Source organism: Branchiostoma lanceolatum, chromosome 10 (genome assembly GCF_035083965.1).
Source record: "Branchiostoma lanceolatum isolate klBraLanc5 chromosome 10, klBraLanc5.hap2, whole genome shotgun sequence".
NCBI classification, from domain to species: domain Eukaryota; kingdom Metazoa; phylum Chordata; class Leptocardii; order Amphioxiformes; family Branchiostomatidae; genus Branchiostoma; species Branchiostoma lanceolatum.
In genome coordinates this window covers 19,563,081-19,583,221 of record NC_089731.1, presented here as the reverse complement: position 1 = coordinate 19,583,221, position 20,141 = coordinate 19,563,081, and the positions used below count along the sequence as shown (strand labels likewise).

The window sequence follows — 20,141 nt, the reverse complement described above, 5'->3', positions numbered from 1 at the left end:
ATCAGTCGATCACCTTCTCTACCAAAATAACACAAGTTGTCCAATGTATGAAAATCTTGTTTTCACAAAAAAAGATATCGTACCATTTCCTCATAGATTATGTAAATGAGGCCCTCTATGCAAGATTTGTGTCTAATAGTGGCCACATTTACTTAACTCGCAAATGGTACAAAAATGAAATCCCCATCATTTACCACTATGGATTTGTAGTATTTTGTCATTAATTATGCAAATTAAGTATCAATTTGCATAATTGACATCTATCGATATTTATCTCTTTCTCAGTTACATATGTCCCGTGTTTGAGGGTGCTATAATAGAATGCAGCTGATTTATTAACTGTCCTCATTAATTATGCAAATCAGATATTGATTTGCATAATTGGCATATGATTATGTAAATCATCACTTAAGCTATCTACACACCAAAAATTATGATGATCCGTCATCCCCTTCTTGCGGTATTCTCTTTCAAAGTTTGAGTCAAAATCAGCTCCTGCAGTTCCAAAAAAGCCGCTAGGGGGTCCAAATCTACAGAACATATTTTCCCAACAAAGAGCTATCCACCACGTAAAAATCATGACTATAGCATGTTCAGAAGACGAGATTTGAAAAGTGAAAGTTCCCCTGCAGTACCATAGAAAGTTGCTAGGGGGCCCCAAATCCAATCATTACAAGGTCTCCCACAGACCTACCCACCTACAAAATATGAAGACAATACATCCAGGCATTCTAGAGTTATCGTCTCATGGACTTTCACATTCCTGTACAATTCCTAGAATTCTTGCAATCTGCACACAATATAGTAAAAATTTGGCTCACCCCTGAGGCGTCGCCAAAAATTAGTCTCTACCTATCCACTGTCTCATTAGTGTAAATGCAAGTTCGCGGAGATTTGATTTCGCGTTAAGGATGAAATGGAGTGTTGTCGGTGGTTTTAGGTTCGCGGGAGCTTTTGGCGGTGCCGTGCTGATGTACGCGTGATCATCTGTCATATTCTCCGATAGCAGAGCTACATCCGCGTCGTAGAAAGTCCCTGCTTTAATATCACCTCCTGCAAATTTGATCATACACTATGTCGTTTGGAATTTATGAGGGGGGGACAGCCTAGATAGGGTTAGGAATCATTTGGTGGTACAGGACTAGTATACGTGTCTAGTGTACTGATATATGTTATAACTGGTCATGAAAAAATATGAGTATGTTGATATTATATGGGCCACATTTGATATTGCAGTGTCGTAAGTTGAAAGTGATGATAAGATGGTGCAGTCAATATATATGAATAGAATAAATCTTTATTCCATATCATACACATTTTGTGAGACATAGTAAATGTGACTTTTCTGTACCTAGCAGTGGTCCAGTTTTGGAGCAGTGTACTCTTATAGCAGAGCAGTGGGTCCGGCTGGTTTTTGACCTGTTTTTAGGTGTTTTGTCGGGCTTTCTATTTTGTCCCCTTTTCGTTATGTCGCCAGCCGTGTGTTGAACAAAAATGCCTAAACTGAACACGTGAAAAACCAGCCGGACCCACACCTCTGCTTGGAAAGTAGTGCTGTGCTTCATGTGTTTATATGACCTACTTTTGCCAGGCCATTGTTTATATGACCTGTTAACGGAGGCACTGCCACCTGTTTGAGAGTTCCAATATGAAATGGAGCGGATTTACAAACTTTCCTTACTAATTATGCCAATTAGCTCCTGATTTGCACAATTAGTCGTTGATTATGTAAAGCACCATCTGAGCTATCTACATACCAAACATCACGACGATCTGTCAACCCCTTCTCAAGTTATTCATGTCCGAAGGTCAAAACAAAAACACCCTCTGCAATTCCAAACAAGCCGCTGGGGGGGGGGGCAAACTTACACAACTTACTTCTTGTGGCATGAACTATCTACCACACAAAAATCATGACCATAGCACTTCAAGAAAATATGCCCTCAAATTTTGAAGCTCGGCTGCAGTACCTTAGGTACCCGCTAGAATGCCCATTATCGAACTTGACCTTCCTTTCTACCCATCCACTAAATATCATGCAGAACCATCGACAGCTTCTCGAGTTATGTTGTCCGCATACAAATACACATACACACAAAGCCCGCTGCAGTACCGGCGGAAAATGCCAAGCGAACCATTTTTTGACTTGACCTCCGTTCCCACAACCGCTACTCACCTACCAAAAATCATGAAGATCCATCAACGTTTCCGTCCCTTTTTTTGCCTACATACAAACACACAAAACTGCAAAGTCCACTGCAGTACTGTTGGAAAACGCCAGGTAAACCATTTTCGAACATGACCTTCCTTTGCACAACCACTACACACCTACCGAAAATCATGAAGATACATCAAAGTGTTCTCAAGTTATGCGCTTGGCATACGTACAGACCCACCCAACAGCGGGAATCTTGTCGGCGAAGATAAATATTATTCAAAAACCCTCTTGGTGACTTGGAATGGACTCTATCATATTTTTCGTTCCAAAAGCTGCCCGGCCGGGCTCCGCTTTTGAATTGGGACCGTAGCATAAGTCAACTAACCGTATCTACCCTCTGGATACGTAGTACAGTACATTGTACAGTAGTTCACTACCGATACCATTGTGTCTGCAGTCAATCCTGTCCAAACATTAGAGAGGGCACTGCACTGCTCTGGCTTAACCCGTCATCATGGACCAGTAATCAGTAGCCCCCGCTGCAGTCCTTCCCACTAGCGATTTTTTAGCGATTTTTTTTTCAATATCTTTTTAGGGGGGCGTATCTGCTGTGTCCGCTGACACAGGATCACAGCGGTAACAGAATCCCAAGCATATACGGGTCCTCAAGCAGATACGCCCCCCCCCCCAAAAAAAAAAAATTCGCAAAGAAATCGCTAGTGGGAAGGACTGCATAATTGATAAGAAAAGACTTTAATTCCGAAGTGGTGAATATGTTGGGAGTTTCATTCTTGCGGCATAGATCATGCAAATTTATAAGACACTGCTACAATATCCTTCTTTGCTAAGATGAAACTTGTATACTTTGACAACTTGTTTCTGTCTGGGTCTGTGTCTTCGCATCTATAAATCAACATCCTTTTGATGGAATTTTCTGAAATTTGGCATGTCTGTAGTTTAAAATGGCATCAAACACACCTCAGACACCATAATTACTTCACGGAGGATTGTTACTTAGTTTGCTTTTGTCTGCGTCAACTAGTATCTACATCTGTACTGTTTCGTTTCTTTGATAGTTACTTTTGGGGGAAGACTCAGGGACGGAGACATTTTACCTTGGCCAAGAATATTATATTTGTGGGTCCGTGTGTCTGTCTGTTTGTGAACAGCATGACTCAAGAAGTCGTTGATGGATCATTATTATATTTGGTATGTTGGCATGGTAATGGTTAGATTATGGCCACCTGGCGACTTTCCATGGTACTGCAGCAGAACTTCCTGTTTTGAATATCTAGTTATCTGGACATTCCATAGTCATGAGAATTGAGTCGTAGATAATTCCTGGGGCAAAGAGTAAGTGGTGTAGGTTTGGGCCCCTAGTGGCTTTCTTCGGAATTACAGTGAACCTTTTTGTTGGTCTTTTTTCCATTACTAGGGCATAGCTTTAGGTGATCATTAACATATTGAGATGCATATTACTAGTATACAAATCAATAACTAATTTACATAATTATGGCAACTTCCAACTTGACGGCATTCAATCCTATGACTTTCAAACGTAAGTTAGAAATAGATAAATGTTAAGAGATATCAATTACTAGTATGTCAATAAGGACATAATTTGCGTAATCAATGAGAAATCAATATATGTATGAGGAATGAATACAACTGTCAATTGTATCAAAGTAAAAAAAAATAATACGAAGAAGTCAACAATGGCGGTATTTGATAACACTTGCTGAAAGTTGTCTGGCCTGAACCCGCTAGCAGTGATTGAGCACACATGCCAGTCGGCAATGACGTTGGCGTCGCCGTATTTCTTAACTACCTTTATATCAACATAGTTCATTAGCGAAGAATTTTCGGTATGTTGACCATTTTCGAAGGGTAAAAAAAATGTTGTTTCAAAATCAGGCGAAAATCAATGCGCGCGCTGATGTCATTCATACAATTTACTTGCTCTGGCCTAATTGGCATCTGTTAATGTTCCACCTTAAGTCTTATTATATAAACTACGGGAAATATAGAATTCCTCACTAATTATGGAAATTGAGGGCTAATTTGCATTTCAGTGTGTACATCTCTGTCTAAAGCCCCGGTTACACATGGCCTGCCGACTCTCCCCCGATCATGGTTCGGAGTGATTCGGGAGCTAGGTCGGCTGTGGTCGGCTGGTGTTCGGCTGAGTCGGCTGCGCCAGCCGAATGTTTTAATTTTTTTTTAACATTCGGCTCTGGACAGTGGGTCTGGAATGGGTCGGCTGGTGTCCGGCGCGGTCGGCTAGTGTTCGGCTGGTGTCCGGGAGTGAGTCAGCTGTAAAATTGGAACCTTAACCACGCCACAACCACTGCTGACCCACTCCCAACTAGTTTCCAACCTACCCATGACTAACCCCAAGGCCGTAGACAAATCTCTGTTTACTTATTTTTCCAACCAAGTGACTACTATCAGAACGTGGGCGACCCCCCCCCCCCGACCTGCACACGACCAAAAACAAAAAGGAACATTAAAAGCCGTATCAAATCTAAGCGTGATCTGAATTCGATCTCTCGGTGATGTAAGCAACATAGAAGAATGGATTATCTTGATTAAAAACGAGAATGACCCCTCTCTTGATATTCGCCTAATGTGTCCATTTTAATTCGTGAGAGGGTTGGCAATCGGTTCTGGATTAGTCGGGAGAGATTCGGCAGTCTGCGGCTAGAGGTCGGGATGGTTGGAAGTAGGTTAGAGAGCATTCGGGGCTCAGTCGGGAGTAATTCATGTTCGGCGCCAAAGATAGACGTGGCCTAAAAACTGGTCAGACTGCTCCCGAACTTCCACCGACCTGGGTCGGCTGGTGTTCGGGAGCCATGTTCGACTATGTGTAACCGAGGCTTAAGCTACCTGCAGACCAAATATCGTGGAAAGCCACCGTTCCTTTGTTCAGTTATCCCTCTTGAAAGATTTGAACAAAACGTCCACTGAAGTTCCAGAGAAAGCTGCTAGGACTCGGAGGGCAAACATATGGAATCTACAGGAAAAAAACTGAAGTCGCGCCAAGGCAATAAGATGCAGTGTATGTGCATGTAGTGTGTGAGACACGTATGAGCAGAAACTGCTGCTGTCTCCTGTCACCAGACTGCATTGCGCATGACGGACAGGAGGCCAAAATAACGTTTGTTGGAATGACTCGGGCCTAGCAGAGCCACGCCATATTTTCTACTTTGCATCGAAGTATAGTAAGATTCCCGGCAAGGACGTGATTGTTGATGACTTGACGCGCTATAGGAGCTCACCGCTGTCATCATACGTTACAATTGTAAGTCCATCTTATGACATTCACGAATGCACAGACGTTCTATCTGAAATATGTAGCTTGACGCAATTTCCTTGTCTAGGTTACTGACAAGTATTTACAAAAAAATGATGCCTAAATGTTTAATTTATTATAAGAGAATACATTGTACTATGGTGCAGTTTCTGTTCCCTGCTCAGTATTCCGTGGACGGATTGCCACCTTGTTTGTGAAGATAATCACTACTGTCTGGGTCCTTCATGCCATGGTCTATAGAAAATGATGCTCACTGGTCCCAGTGTGATGATTAGTGAATGTAATTGCCAGTTGGGGGGGGGGTTACTTCTCTCAATCGCTTCAGCACATTATATTGCAACGTCATACAATTATGACTGCAAGCTGACGACTCTGAGCAGTTTTTGGTGGATGTGCATCAGACCATTTACTCTAACTGGGCAGTTCAGTCCTGCACGATATTTTTAGCCCTGAGAAGCGGAGTCACGGTGGAATGATACTGCCTGAGTCTACATTGACAAGTAACAGCCGTCATGAAGTGTTGGGAGGCCGAGAATTCCGCTGTAATCGTGCCGTGTCTGTATCTCTACGTCATCATCGAACCAGGACTTATGTCTCTGGGATCTCCATAGGCCCTTAAGGAATGGTATCGTATATTCAGTACAGATCACTGATCAAAGGAGTAAAACATACAATAACTGACAGTCTGCCTGATTGGCGTTCTTCTAACGTCATGTTTCATCAAATCTGACAGTCACAGTCTTTAAACATCATCTCGGTGACATCACGGATATGGTCTTCTGAAAGGCATCTCTAGTCTGTGGCGAAGTACAGAGAAGATCTCTGGCTAAGCTTCCGTTTCTTAAATGAAGACAATTGATAGAAGGCCTAGGCCTTGGGATCTTTGTCCGAAATCGGGGAGACTCCGTTTTGACATCTGCTGCTGTTTGTTAAAGACCACTGTCTGATCGAGGATGAAAGAACTTGAGTCAAAGAGTTGCATGATGTTACATGTGCTGCAAGTGTTTGTTTGTATAGCGATCCTTTCAATATCGGTTTACTTTCCAGGCCCAAATTAACTGGCCCTTGGGCGTAGTGTGTGACCCAAAATATTCAGTAATATAATGCGCAACGTTATGCTTGTAACGCATATGACTCGTACCCCCGGACAACAGCTTTGCGGAGCGGTATTAGTATACTTTAATCTGCCTTCCATACGGCAAAAGATTTGTGTTTGTGTCTGGGTGTTTGTGTTGCCGGATATTTGAATTCAGGATAACTCAAGAACCTCTAGATATATTATAATGATATTTGGTATGTGGGTAGGTGGTGGGAAGACAAAGGTCAAGATCGATTTTGGGCCCCCTGGTATGTGATCTTGGTACTGCAGCAAAAATGTTTTTGTATCGTGACGTGCTATGGTCTTGATTTTTTGGTGGCAGATAGCTTGTGATGAAAGGAAGACTTGGAGTAGGTTTGGGTCCCCTAGCAGCTTGTCAGGGGTGGTTTTGTCAAAACCTTCCAAGGAGAGTAACTGAACAAAGGAACGATGGGTTTCCATGACATTGTGTATGCAGGTAGCTTAGACGATGAACACAATGAGGACTCAATTGCCTGAACAATGAGGAAAATCTATATTTGCAGTATTTTTTATTATGGGACTCGAATAAATGTAACGTGTGGTTTATAGCAGATGGGACATTAACAGATAATTAATTCCTAATTTGCATAATTTATACTAAGGGTTTTAGCAGGTTAAATTGAATCCACCGCAGGAGGCGGTTTCCATTAAACCTGCTAAAACCCTTATTTCACCGGTTAGATTGTGTTCATATAAAGCTAAGATGGCCGGCTAAATTAGCCGATTAAATCTTTTGATTTATTCAACCGGCTATGACAGGCTTAATATGAACGGGGTCTAAGTGCCAAGTGATAAATGATTGGAATGTCAATATTACGACATGTGTAAGTAATTAAAGATGTGCATGGAGATTTGAGGTCTCCGAACTCTTGTTATAAAAGCATTCTTTGCGAATTTGATGATCTGACATTATTTTGATTCACGGCATGTCGTATTTTGGATAATCTGCCATGTATGTCGAGAAGTAAGTCTCTGTCAACGACATAGCGAGTGAGCCTCCGCGATAGTACTGTGCTGCTGGCATCGCCGTTGACATCCCCCCAACTCTGACGATATGTTACTGAGATATTTCGATTTGACAGTGTATAAATTACACCTCATTTTGATACTTTTCCGATGTGTTCCAATATCATTCACCATCGCCAACTGAATCTGCATATCATTTTCTTACACATCAGGCCTGTAATGTTACTTGCTGGTAAACACAAACTGCGTAGGATACACGTCGGTTTGAGCAAGGGGCTTTAGAAACATTAAAAACTTTCTCTCTGGTGATTAAACACTGGGATACGGTAACCATTAGATCACTGCAAATTTTGCAATTAGATTGCACATGTACATGTTTCTCCACATTTTCCTGTTTGCAATAAGAACGTGGTATGTTGTTGTCATATCATGACTTTATTCCTGTTTTACAGGTAAATGGCAGAGTCGTCTTCTCATTGGCTAATGGTAACATACGTTTAGTTACCATCATGAGGACGGGTGGATTCACTGGTGGCTACAGTCACCGCTATGTGGCGCTCCTTCTGCTCGCCGTTCTGTGTTCCTCCTGCACTATTTCTAGAGCCCAGGATCCTCAGGAAGGTGGCGGGAAATCCAATATTTTTCTTAGTATTTTAACCACGCTGAGCAAACTAGCGGTGCGTGGGGATGCACCACCAAGTCACAACATCCACCTCCGGTCTACAGTCGCTATTGCCAACTTCAGCTCAAGTGTGGCGAGCTCTGTAAGTACGCGATCTACTCCATGTCCATTGCGTGCATGTCTTGGTCATTCTCACTGTTTGCACGACGTGAGGGCCCTGTCACACTTGTGCGTATATGCAAGTCCGCATGAGTTGCGTATTAGCAAGTTTTTGTTTAGGTTAAGTTTGCAGCCGAAGATGTCATTTCTTTGGTTCGATAACTAGGCTGCACAATGGTGGGTCAACGTAGAAAACAACTTCTTCCCTGCAAACTTTACATAAACCCACAAAATGTTCATCGGCAACTCGTAAGCACTTGTATATACGCACATGTGTGGCAGCGGCCTAAGGGCCCTATCATACTTGTGCGTATATCATGTCCGTATGAGTTGCGTATTAACATTTCTGTCATACGCAGATGTAGGCACAATATGAATCTCATGCGTATCTCAATCGTTTTGTGAATGTTTTAGGTACGCAGGCATACGCAAGGTATGGTCCAGTACGCCTAAAAGTTTTGGACGAACGCTGTAACTCAGCTCAGACGTTATAAATACGCATCGGTGGAGTGCGGTACGAGCGCGCTCCATACGCGGCAATGCGCTTCTCTTGCGGCACGAGCTCTGAGCAGCGTACACATAGCGTACTTGCAGCGCAGAAACAACTCACGATGAACGAACGTATAGAGAATAAAAATTTCATTAATCATGCATATTAGGTCCTGTTTGGTATAATCATCATCTTACTATGTCAATTATCAGATTCACTCTTAAATCTTCATACCAAACCTAACAGATACATTTTACTATTATTTTTTTCCGGCGCAAACTTTACTTAAACCAAAAAAGTCCTTTCTTTGGTTCGATAACCAGACTGCACAGCGGTGCGTTAAAGTAGAAAACAACTTCTTCCCCGCAAACTTTACTTGCACCAAAAAAATGTAAATGCGCAACTCATACGCACTTGAATATACGCACAAGTGTGAGGGCGGCTTTAAACCCCCCTTCCGTGTAACTCTAGTTTTGCTTTTGCTACTTTCACAAAATACATATATATATATATATCCGTCTCCTCTGCAGTGCTATGTAAGGCAATTGAGCTAAAATTCGTATTGGTTAATCTATTTAGTAAGGTACATATTAAATATGCAGAATGGATTATTTTGCTCGTGGAGTCAAAAGAAGCAAATAGAGTTTCTCATTTAATACAATGAAAATTATATGCAAAGAAATTTTATATAACGTTAAATTCATTAACTCACTTTTCTCATTATATCATATGTTGCAAATGTCTTTCTCCAGGAAGCTATTGTCAAATTTCTTCATGGATTACGGAAATGGTGCCAAAATCAACATAATCTATGTCTGACGATATACACCTTTAGCTAACCTACATGTGTCACTTGTATGAATAAGCCATGCACGTATCATACACTTTCTCATTAATTATGCAAAGTAGTTCATGATTTTTATCACTTATCAATTAATGTTCCTCTCGAACCAAGTTACGTGTACGATGAATATGAAGTTCCTGTCATTTAGCCCAATTAGGATATGAATTTACCCTCTAACTATGCAATTTGATTAATTTTTTTGCATAATTAACATTACATACAATTACAATGGTCTTCATCAAACTTGAAAATCATGAAAATTCGTGTAGTGAGGATTAAACGTTAGGTACCTGTAGTGAGGATTAAACGTTAGGTACCTTTCAAAACCAGATCTGCCTACGTGGCGTTGGTAGAACATAGAGAATGTACGTATGGTGGGGACTGGAAGGTCCCCGGTTCGATCCCCGATTCAAACGTTTTCTTTTCTGTTTTTTTTATTTTCTTTTTATACAAGGAGGAAATATATTTTTTTTTTTCTGGCGTGCTCTTCATCTTTTTCGTCTTCTTCTTCTTTTGCATAATTTATGCAGGAACTTGTATATCCCATACGATAAATGTTACAGATGTCATATTTGATTTGTAGGTGCCTTTAGGAAAGGTGAATGCACCACATACATTATGCTAATGAGTCTCATTGGCATATTTTATGCTAATGAGTCTAATTGGCATATTTTATGCAGAAACTTTCATTTCTTCCAAATGCGCCCCAGTCAGCTTTTCTAAAAAGCTTTCTTGAAGCTGACTTTGAAAACAGTTTATTTCATACCAAACTTCATAAAACTGAATAAAACTTAACACTGCACTTGTGCAATTTAGTTCTTTTTACAAACTATACTTCAACCGTTTCATCCCCACCACAATGAGGTCGTATGGCCAGCTTTTTTTAGAAGCTCTTGTTTAATTTTTAAACGCCAGTAGGGCGTCGGATCAAGGACATTATATAGGGATACTCCACCATACAGTAGCGAAATGCCCAGTTCTTATTCAGGATCCAATCCTTTCAGAAGTTTTCACAGGCAACGCGGACGGTAAAAGCGCCGCTCGGCACAAAAATATGCGAATTTTCATGAATCTTAGCAATATTATCCAGGAAAACAAGGAAGAAATATCCGAAATGTGGAAAGCGGTATAATGGAGATGAGCTAGCTGTTAAATGGTTTGAATGCATCTTGTACTTTTTGACATGTGGTTTTAAATACCATCTCCCCTTAATAATACCACTGTGCTGATAATTCATCAGTTTGTTTTATTGCTTTTTATATACATTATTACATTGATAGCTTTTATTATGAACTTATTGTAGATTTCTAAAAGAAATAAGAAGTCGTAAGCCAAGGCCAGCTTTTTCAAAGACACTTGTTTCTATTCATGATGTTTTGTTTTGCTTGTTTGTTTGTTTGTTTGTTTGTTTGTTTGTTTTTTACTTTACTTTATCGCCGAAAATTCAAATTGGTGACAAAGGGGCTATGTACAAAATCAAAAAAAAAACTGATAGGATGTCTTACAAACGAGGTCCTTACGGCAATAAAAGACAAGAAGAACCAGATGGACAGACAGAGCGGTCTCATAGGTTAAATAGGCATTTAGTACATGGGCTTTAACACAGAGACGTAACATGTTGTTCATATGAAACATAGAGAGATATCGATCTCTTATCAGTTTCAGAAAATGTATTTTGGAAATTCCTCCTGTAGTATATATGAATGGATTAACTTTATTGCTCGACAATCGTACATGGTATAATGTATGGCAACATTGTCGCAACAACTATCAAACAATAACGCTACAAGGCGTATCTAGCCTACAATAAGAACTACAAAATATTATCAACAGTATATGACAGTATATGAGTTCCAATATAGTCATATATGTATGATTTGGTCTCGCTTTTGGAATGAAAGAAATTGACCTATGTAGGCGGATACAGGATTTGGACATGGCAACAGTACAAAATATAGGTCTGTGTAGGGTGAAGTTTGTCTTAGTGGTAAAATAGCAACATCCATTTTCTCTCTTTACTGTAAGCATGGCAAGTCAGCACCAAATGAGATTCGTGTTCAATATTTTCATGGCATGTCTCAGAGTGGCTGGTGTGTTGTGGTGTCGACCCTTTTTGATTTCTAGACAATGCGCGCTGATTCTCAGTTTTCTAATGCTATTTGTAGATGGTTTATTATCTCCATGAGATAATAATGAATATTACCTGGATTATTAGTGTAAAATGGTGTAAGGGTTCATTGTCCAAATTCTTGTGTATCTCTACCAAAGGAATCCTCAACAACAGTCTTGCTGACGTGGAATATCGCAGGGAATGTGACATACACTGGGTACTACTTGGAGTACGAGATGCTGGACAAACAAGATTACATCAAGGTCCGTCACCGAGACATAGAGGACCGGACCGCTCGATGGTACAAACTGGACTACCTGCAGGCCGAATCAAGGTAAGACGTTTGTTCACACAGCGTATTTTATCTTCTCTTATATACACAAGTATACATACATGTATTTGTTTATCAGTTTATAGTTTAGATTTTTTGCTTGTTCCCACTTACAGGTACAGGGTTTGCCTCTTCTTGAAAGATAAGAAGACCATCCTTGGTCGTCAGCAGCGATGTCTTACTGTAACCACCACCGACGATTCCAGCGGTCGGATCTGGATGTATGTAATAATCGCCCTGGTGGTTTTCGTGTTCATCTGCCTGTTCTTTGCGTCCATCTACTTCCGATGGGACCAGCATGTGGTTCAGGGTGGAATCAGGGATATGATGAGGCGAAGGCGTGAGAAGAGAGCACGACTAAAACAAAGAGGGGCCGTCAATGACAGCTCGATGCATCGCCACTCGCGCCTGGGCCTAGACCGCACGCCACAGCCATCTCCCCGGCAGTCTCCCAGACCATCTCCGATGTCAAAAGAGACACCGCAAGTGCATTGAGTTCATCATGCAACAAAGAGTGATGAGCCTTTCCAGATGGTGTCTTGGGCAATTATTAGGACAATATCAGAAAACACGTGCTTGGTGCAAAGTAAACATAGATTTGAATGGACCTGTCTCTCACAAAATTCTGAACAGCAAGTCTCAAGAAGAATTGTACCAAATGCCAACTCATTCGATGAAAGAAATCAGCCTGCTGTAAAACCATTTGCAATCCTTTTTGACACCCTCGTATCTAATGAGCACTGAAGAACCCGGATCTGCTGTAAATGTCACAATTGTGGATTTTTTTTTCTTAAACTCCGCGATGTTATATTTTCGATAACATTTATTGCTTGTGAAAAATGGAGGTTGTAACACATTTGCCAACATTATGTTTCCTTTTGATGCATTCTACCTTCGGCTAAATGCAGCATTGCAAATACACAGAGCTAACAGCGTTCCGCCACCACAACACCAATTGCTATGTGATGTCTATGAATTTGACAACGCAATTGTTTATCCAGCTGACGTGGAAATACGCCGTACGATGGAAATAGGAGGGTAGCTGCGACAGTTGAGATTACGTCGTACAAAATCTAGTGCTTTTCCGTACCTTTTGTCATCAGTAACGGCAAAATAAGTTACCAAAATACGTTTGATAATGATACACTTTGAAACTGAAGATTACAAGAATTCTACGCCAGACAGTTTGTTATCATGTAAAATGCACACTTTCATTAGTTGATTCTGAAACAAGTTTGAACTGTAATTTCCGACACAAAAATGGGACTTTCCCAAATTTTCGACTGTACGACACCAACCTTTGCCAAGGAGTGAGCAATCCATCGCTGGGACGACATCACGTTATGCAGATAGCACACGTGACTCGGTGAGCAGTGGATCATAAGTAGCGGAAAGTCTCATTAGTTGATAATTGCATGGAAAAGTCTGTTGATACAGGCCTTTCAGAGAAAGGAAAACCTTTGTTTGTGCGTGTGGTAGATTAGTTTGTGCCAAATCATCGTGGCCTGACACATCATGGGAAATATTATCCCCGTATTGAACAAAATGTACGACATCTATAGGTAAGATGAGTGGTAAATATGTGTACCCTGTAATTGTGCTATTGCGTACAACTTCACTACAACCCTCTCCTCAAGTCTATTAGGATGCTTTCTATTCCATTCAACACACTGATGTTCAACAAAGTACTAGAAACAAGGAAATTAGAATTTAACTATTAGCTGATACATAACATATTTCCCTGTGGACTATGGTCAAGATCTATATGATTAAAAAAGTATCACCTTTGTGTACATATTGTAATGTTCTGGATGACTATGAACACAGCTTTATAAGTGCTATGGACTAGAAAACCTCTGACAGAATTCATTGTGCTCTTGACCAGGCTGACCTGCCTGATTTTTTATATATCACTTAATTATTATAATTATAGCTATTAATATGGGTATGCACAATGATTTTCAGTAAAAGTTGAAATGCACGTACGATTAGCGAACCGTTATTTGAACATAGGCTTATAGCGGAGTACGCTGTCTATAAAAGCTGGTGCCATTATAGACAGGGAGACATGTCAAAACCGCAGGGCGGCAGATACGATCTCTTCAGCAAAAGAACCCGACCCCGATATGTTGAAAACGCGAATCAGCGCACCAACCACCCACCCCCACCCCCAATGAAACGCCGCATACAGATTTTGGAATCTGATGTTGACGATGGGCAGTATCCAAGAGCCAACCAGATACTGGTTTAAAAGTCCTTCGGATACTGCCTTGCCACCGATAGATTTGTTTGGAGACTAAATTTAGCAATAGTTTCATTATTACGGGGACTTATTTATTTTTTATCTAGGTCACACTGATCTAATCCTATGGGTGTCATCCTCTGGAGGCCCCCAATCTAATGCAAGAGGGCAAAATAATCCAACAAAAAGAAATACTAAAATGTCATAACTATACAAATACAACAAGAGTTCCACGACCTCATATCTCCATGAACAATCCTATTCATGCAAATGACTTACACATTTGCATAATATATGCTTGGTCATAAACACCTTTATGTAACTTACACATGTTGCAATATTGACAGTCCTATAATTTTCCAATAAGATGAATAATGGTATTTTGCATTAATTATGCAAACTAGGAATTTATTTGCATAATAGGTATCTGTTGATGCTCGACTTTCCATAAACTACATATATTACATGTATTTGAGTGTGATAATGGAAAACACTGCAAATATAGATTTTCCTCATTAGCTATGCAAATTAAGTCCAAATTAGCATAATTTGCACTTCATTATGTATATCTCTATCTAAGCTACCTGCATACTAAGTATCATATTGACAGTCCTATCATTTTCCAATTAGATGAGATATGATGTTGTGCATTGATTATGAAAATAAGGAATTTATTTGCATAATTGGTATCTGTTGATAATCCACTTTCCATAAACTACATACATTACATGTACTGTATTTGAGTCTGATAATGGAAAACACTGCAAATATAGATTTTCCTCATTAGTTATGCAAATTAAGTCCTAATTAACATAATTTGCACTTCATTATGTACATCTCTGTCTAAGCTACCTGTATACTAAATATCATGCAAATCCATCGTTCCTTTGCTGAGTTATTCTCCTTAGAAGATTTTCAAGATAACGCCCCTGCAGTTCCAGAGCAAGCTGCTAGGGGGCCCAAACCCTATGTCCAGGTCAAGAGATACAAAAATGGAATTTCTGCTGCAGTACCAAGGTCACATACCAGGGGGCCCAAAATCGACCTTAAATTTCGGCTTTACAACACCTGCCCACAAACCAAATATCATCGTAATCCATCAAGAGGTTCTTGAATTATGCTGACTGGAGTGGTGCGGAAACACAAACAGACAAACAGACAGACAAACAAACAAACAGAGAGACACACCCAAAACTATATCTCCATTTTTCATGGAGATAAAAACGAGAGCAGTTCGGAGACCTCATATCTCCATGAAATATATATCATGCAAATTGGGCCCTCATTTGCATGATTTATATTCAACCATGTTCACCGTCACATTACTTTCGACCAATATGGACCAGTATTTTCTCATTAATAATGCAAATTAGGTCTTCATTTGCATAACTTTTATCTAACAATGTCCCTTCATTTCTCAGTTACATAAGTTGCATTTTTGAACTGTCTTACCATAGAATGGAGTGGGTTTATAAAATTTCCCCAGTAAGTATGCAAATTAGATTCTGATTTGCATGATCACCATTTCATTATACCAAGTAACACTTGAGCTATCCACATAATAAAAACAAATAAACAATCCCTTTGTGGTTCGACCACTAGATGTGGGGCCCCTGGGGAATAATTGTCCCAGTTTCGAAACTAACAGGTGCCAGCTGTTTCGAAACATGCCTAGAATTGAAATATAGATTTTCTTCATTAGTTATGCAAATAAAGACCCAATTTGCATACTTTGTACTTCATCATGTACATCTCTGTCTAAGCTACCTGCATATTAGATAACATGGAAATCTGTCGTTCCTTTGTTCAGTTATTCTCCTTAGAAGATTTTGACAAAAACGCCGATGCAGTTCCAGATTCACATACCAGGGGGCCCAAAATTGACCTTGACCTTTGTTCTTTCTACACACACATACCAAATATCTATATAATCCGTCCAGACGTTCTTGAGTTATGCTGACTACAAGCAACCGGACACACGTACACAAACACGCACGCAAACACGCGCGCAAACACGCACGCAAACACGCACACAGACACGCTCAAAACAATATCTCCATTTTTCATGGAGATGATAAAAGCTGGCAACACAAATTGAACCACAGAACATGCTGCATCAAACAAGAAAAATGTATTAAGAGCCAATGTCTGTAAGGATCAAACAATAGTGCTCACGGTAAAAAAAAAAAACGATTTGGCTTATATTTTGCACAGAGATAATACTTGGCCAACAACTCCTGGAAATAGCTTTCTTTACGCTCAACACCCATCGTTGGCATGGCAACAGCCCAATCAAGGTTTGGGGCCATTCTGACAGATTTTTGTATGGTGACAACATGGAAATTGGCAAAGTTTAGAACACGCGCACTGCCAAATGCGTTAACATATCAAAAAACTAGAAAGGACCGATTTAGACCAAAGCTTGAACTTCTAGCAAAACGGTGTGATATTGATGTACAGATATATTTGAGTACTTGGGCATCCTAAAAACAATACGATGTTTTAAGGCTACAAAAGATTTTTGCCTAACTTTGAGACGCTATAAGTCTCAAGCCGTAGAATTTTTTGCTTGAAATTCATACGACATATAGATACATATAATAAATGGTCCCACGATCAGCAAATGGTCCTACATCCCGGTAAATGCAAGGTCATGCACATCCAGTTCAGCAAGGTCGCATCAATCTCTCCCCCCTCTACCTTAACAACATCGAACTAAAACAGGTGCAGGTAATGAGGATACTGGGGGTTCTCCTGCAGGCCGACCTAAAGTGGAATGCACATGTAGAACACATTCGTAACAGTGCCAGCCAGTGGTAGGGGCTATTGGACCCTCTCTGGCTGACTGGACCTTCTCTGGCTAGCATACTACGATTTTCGCGCCCGGTGTGGATCTGCTTGGAGATTAGCTGTACCTACTTTGGAGACTGAAACACTTTCATGTTCCCAAAGAGGACCTTGTCACAGTGTATGTATGTTACGTACGTCACTAAATATGCCGCCCCAGTCTGGCACTCTGGCCTGACAAGTGCACTGAGTCAGAAGATTGAGAAAATCCAACGAAGAGCTGTCAGGATTATCTTTGGGTCCGACTTCTCTGGCTACACCGATGCCTGTACCATTCTGCGTCTACCTACTCTCTACTCGCGTCAAAGCAACCTGACTGGCTGACTCTGAACTTTGCCACCTCTCTACTATCATCCAAACTGTACCGTCACTTCCTGCCACCCGTAAGAGAGACAATCAGCAGCCGACGCACGCGTTCGTCGAACAAACTGAACCTACAACGCTGTAGAACGGACCGTTATAGAAACAGCGCCATACCTCAGATGACCCGTCTGATGAACAATACTTGACTTTACCATCTGTTTATATTGCTTTACTACATGACATGCTATCTCAAACGTAATAGCGCTGATTCCCAGCCTTTAGCACTACGACGCTCGTTTAACTTCCATTGATTTCAAGTATGTATTTATATTTTACGAATTAATGACTCGTACGTCTTGTTAAGTCTGACTGCAATTCAGTCTGTTGACTGTCACGGTCTGATTGTATTGTGTGTGCAACAATAAATAAACCATTCATCATAAATAAACCATTCATCATCGTACTCCTTCTCAGCATTCCTATCCCTACAGGGAAACATGAAAGCTAGGAGCAACCGAATAGACCCCATTCCAGACTCCAGCGCTATGTTCTCACGAGAGCATAATCTGGCGGGAACGACATCATTGGGTTAACAGAAACTCACCTGAGTGATGATTTTCCAGACAATACTATTAAAATACCTGGATATGTGCTCCTAAGAAGGGATAGGGGTTCAAGACATGGTGGTGGTGTAGCTTTTTATATCAAGGACTCCATCGCATTTTAAGACAGGAGTGACCTATGTGTTGATGGACTGGAGGCCTTGTGGGTTGAGCTAACCCCACCAAAGGCTAAACACGTACTTCTATGCTGCGCATATAGACCTCCCAATGACACTGACTTCTTCGATCTCTTTAGAGAGAGCATGGACAAAGCTTCTGAAACTAATCTTGAAACAACAATCTTGGGAGATCTGAACTGCAACTTAATGAGCGATAAGGGTCCCGCTGAAGACCTCAACTTCTTGTGCGACCTCTATGACTTAACCAATCTGATAACTGAGCCACCCAGAGTAACTACACACAGCTCGTCACTCATTGATGTGATCCTAACGTCAAATCCCAGTAAACACTCCAACAGCGGAGTATACAAAGGAGGGCTGAGTGACCATCACTTTTTCTACACTCATCGGGGTCTGAAACAGCCAAAACCCTCCCCAAAGTGGATATCCGCAAGGATTTCTAAAAGATTTAGGGAGGAAGACTTCGTAGCTGATCTAGAGAAAGTCCCATGGTCAACGATCAGTGTCTTTGACTCTGTACAGGATATGTGGTCCGCCTGGAAATCTCTGTTTGACACAGTGTGTAACAAGCATGCCCCCATCAAGAAGTTCAAGGTAAAAGGAACTGACTTGCCACCATGGCTCTCAGAAGACATTCGGGAGATTATGTCCTTACGTGACCAAGCGAGACATACGGCCGAAAGAACGGGGAGCGAGAAGGATTGGGAGACCTATAGGCATCTGCGAAATCACACCAAAAGATTGGTTGCCTCCAGGAAGCGAAACCATTACACTGAAGAAATCAACCAGGGCTCAACTAAGACTATGTGGAAATCCATCCAGTCTCTGTTGGGTAAATCCAATTCTAGCAGCATCCTAAGTATGAAGGACGAGACGGCAGAGACAAGCTCCTCACCTGAAATCGCCAAAAAACTGAACAACTATTTCGGGACGATGGCTGAGAAGCTAGCGCGATCCATCAACACAGCCATGGTATCTCTAAGCCCCTTGGAATATGTGAAGAGATCGCTCGCTCGTTTTTCATTTAAAATCATTTCCGTAGAATTTGTCAAACAGGAGCTCCGAATGCTGAACACAAGTAAAGCGACTGGCCTAGATAATCTAAACAGCAGGCTTTTAAAGGCTGCGGCCGAGATCATCGCAACCCCTCTAACAGCCATCCTGAACAAATCGCTCTCAGCACACGAGTTTCCAGAGGACTGGAAGAATGCGAGGGTAACACCTATTCACAAGGCTGGCGATAGATCACTACCAAAGAACTACAGACCAGTTAGCATTTTACCAGCTGTTTCAAAAATCCTCGAGAGAGCTGTGCATAGTCAAATGTACGAGTATCTCACAGAAAACAACATTCTCTCCGAGGTTCAATCCGCTTTTAGACCGAAACACTCGACACAGTCCGCAACACATCTACTAGTTTAGAAATGGCTGGGAGCCATGAAGGCTGGAGAGCTTGCAGGTGCTGTATTTATCGATCCATCAAAGGCGTTTGATAAGCTTGACCATGCTACCCTTCTGCAAAAACTGTTCAAGTACGGGGTTCAGGATGGACCCCTTGACTGGTTCACTTCCTACCTCTCCGCTAGAAAGCATTGCACCGCAGTTAATGGAGCCATTTCTGACTTTCATGCAGCGAAGTATGGCGTACCCCAAGGTTCAATCTTAGGACCACTGTTTTTCATTATTTATGTAAATGACATGCCAAACTGTATCCAAAGTTGTGAAATTTCAATGTATGCCGACGATACGGTCATTCACTTCAGCAGCAAGGATGTTGGGAACATATGAGACCGCCCTTCAAACCGATCTCGAAAGGTTGTCTCAATGGTTCGCCGTGAATTCTCTTTCCATGAATGAAGGGAAATGCAAGTGCATGCTACTGGGTACGGACAAA

General features: G+C 41.1%; 1 protein-coding gene across 2 annotated transcripts; it reads left to right on the top strand.

The window, feature by feature from the left end:
* Window positions 1–4,954: 4,954 nt before the first annotated feature.
* Window positions 4,955–13,906, top strand: LOC136443072 (uncharacterized). Of its 2 annotated transcripts, none has more exons than XM_066440139.1 (4): window positions 4,955–5,459; window positions 8,010–8,321; window positions 11,941–12,116; window positions 12,230–13,906. In XM_066440139.1, exons 2-4 carry the CDS (start codon window positions 8,067–8,069, stop codon window positions 12,606–12,608), a joined length of 810 nt encoding a protein of 269 aa, XP_066296236.1. In that variant the 5' UTR covers window positions 4,955–5,459; window positions 8,010–8,066; the 3' UTR covers window positions 12,609–13,906. The 2 variants fall into 2 exon arrangements, with proteins under 2 accessions (XP_066296236.1, XP_066296235.1); XM_066440138.1 differs by lacking the exon at window positions 4,955–5,459 and adding an exon at window positions 5,803–6,096.
* Window positions 13,907–20,141: the final 6,235 nt, after the last annotated feature.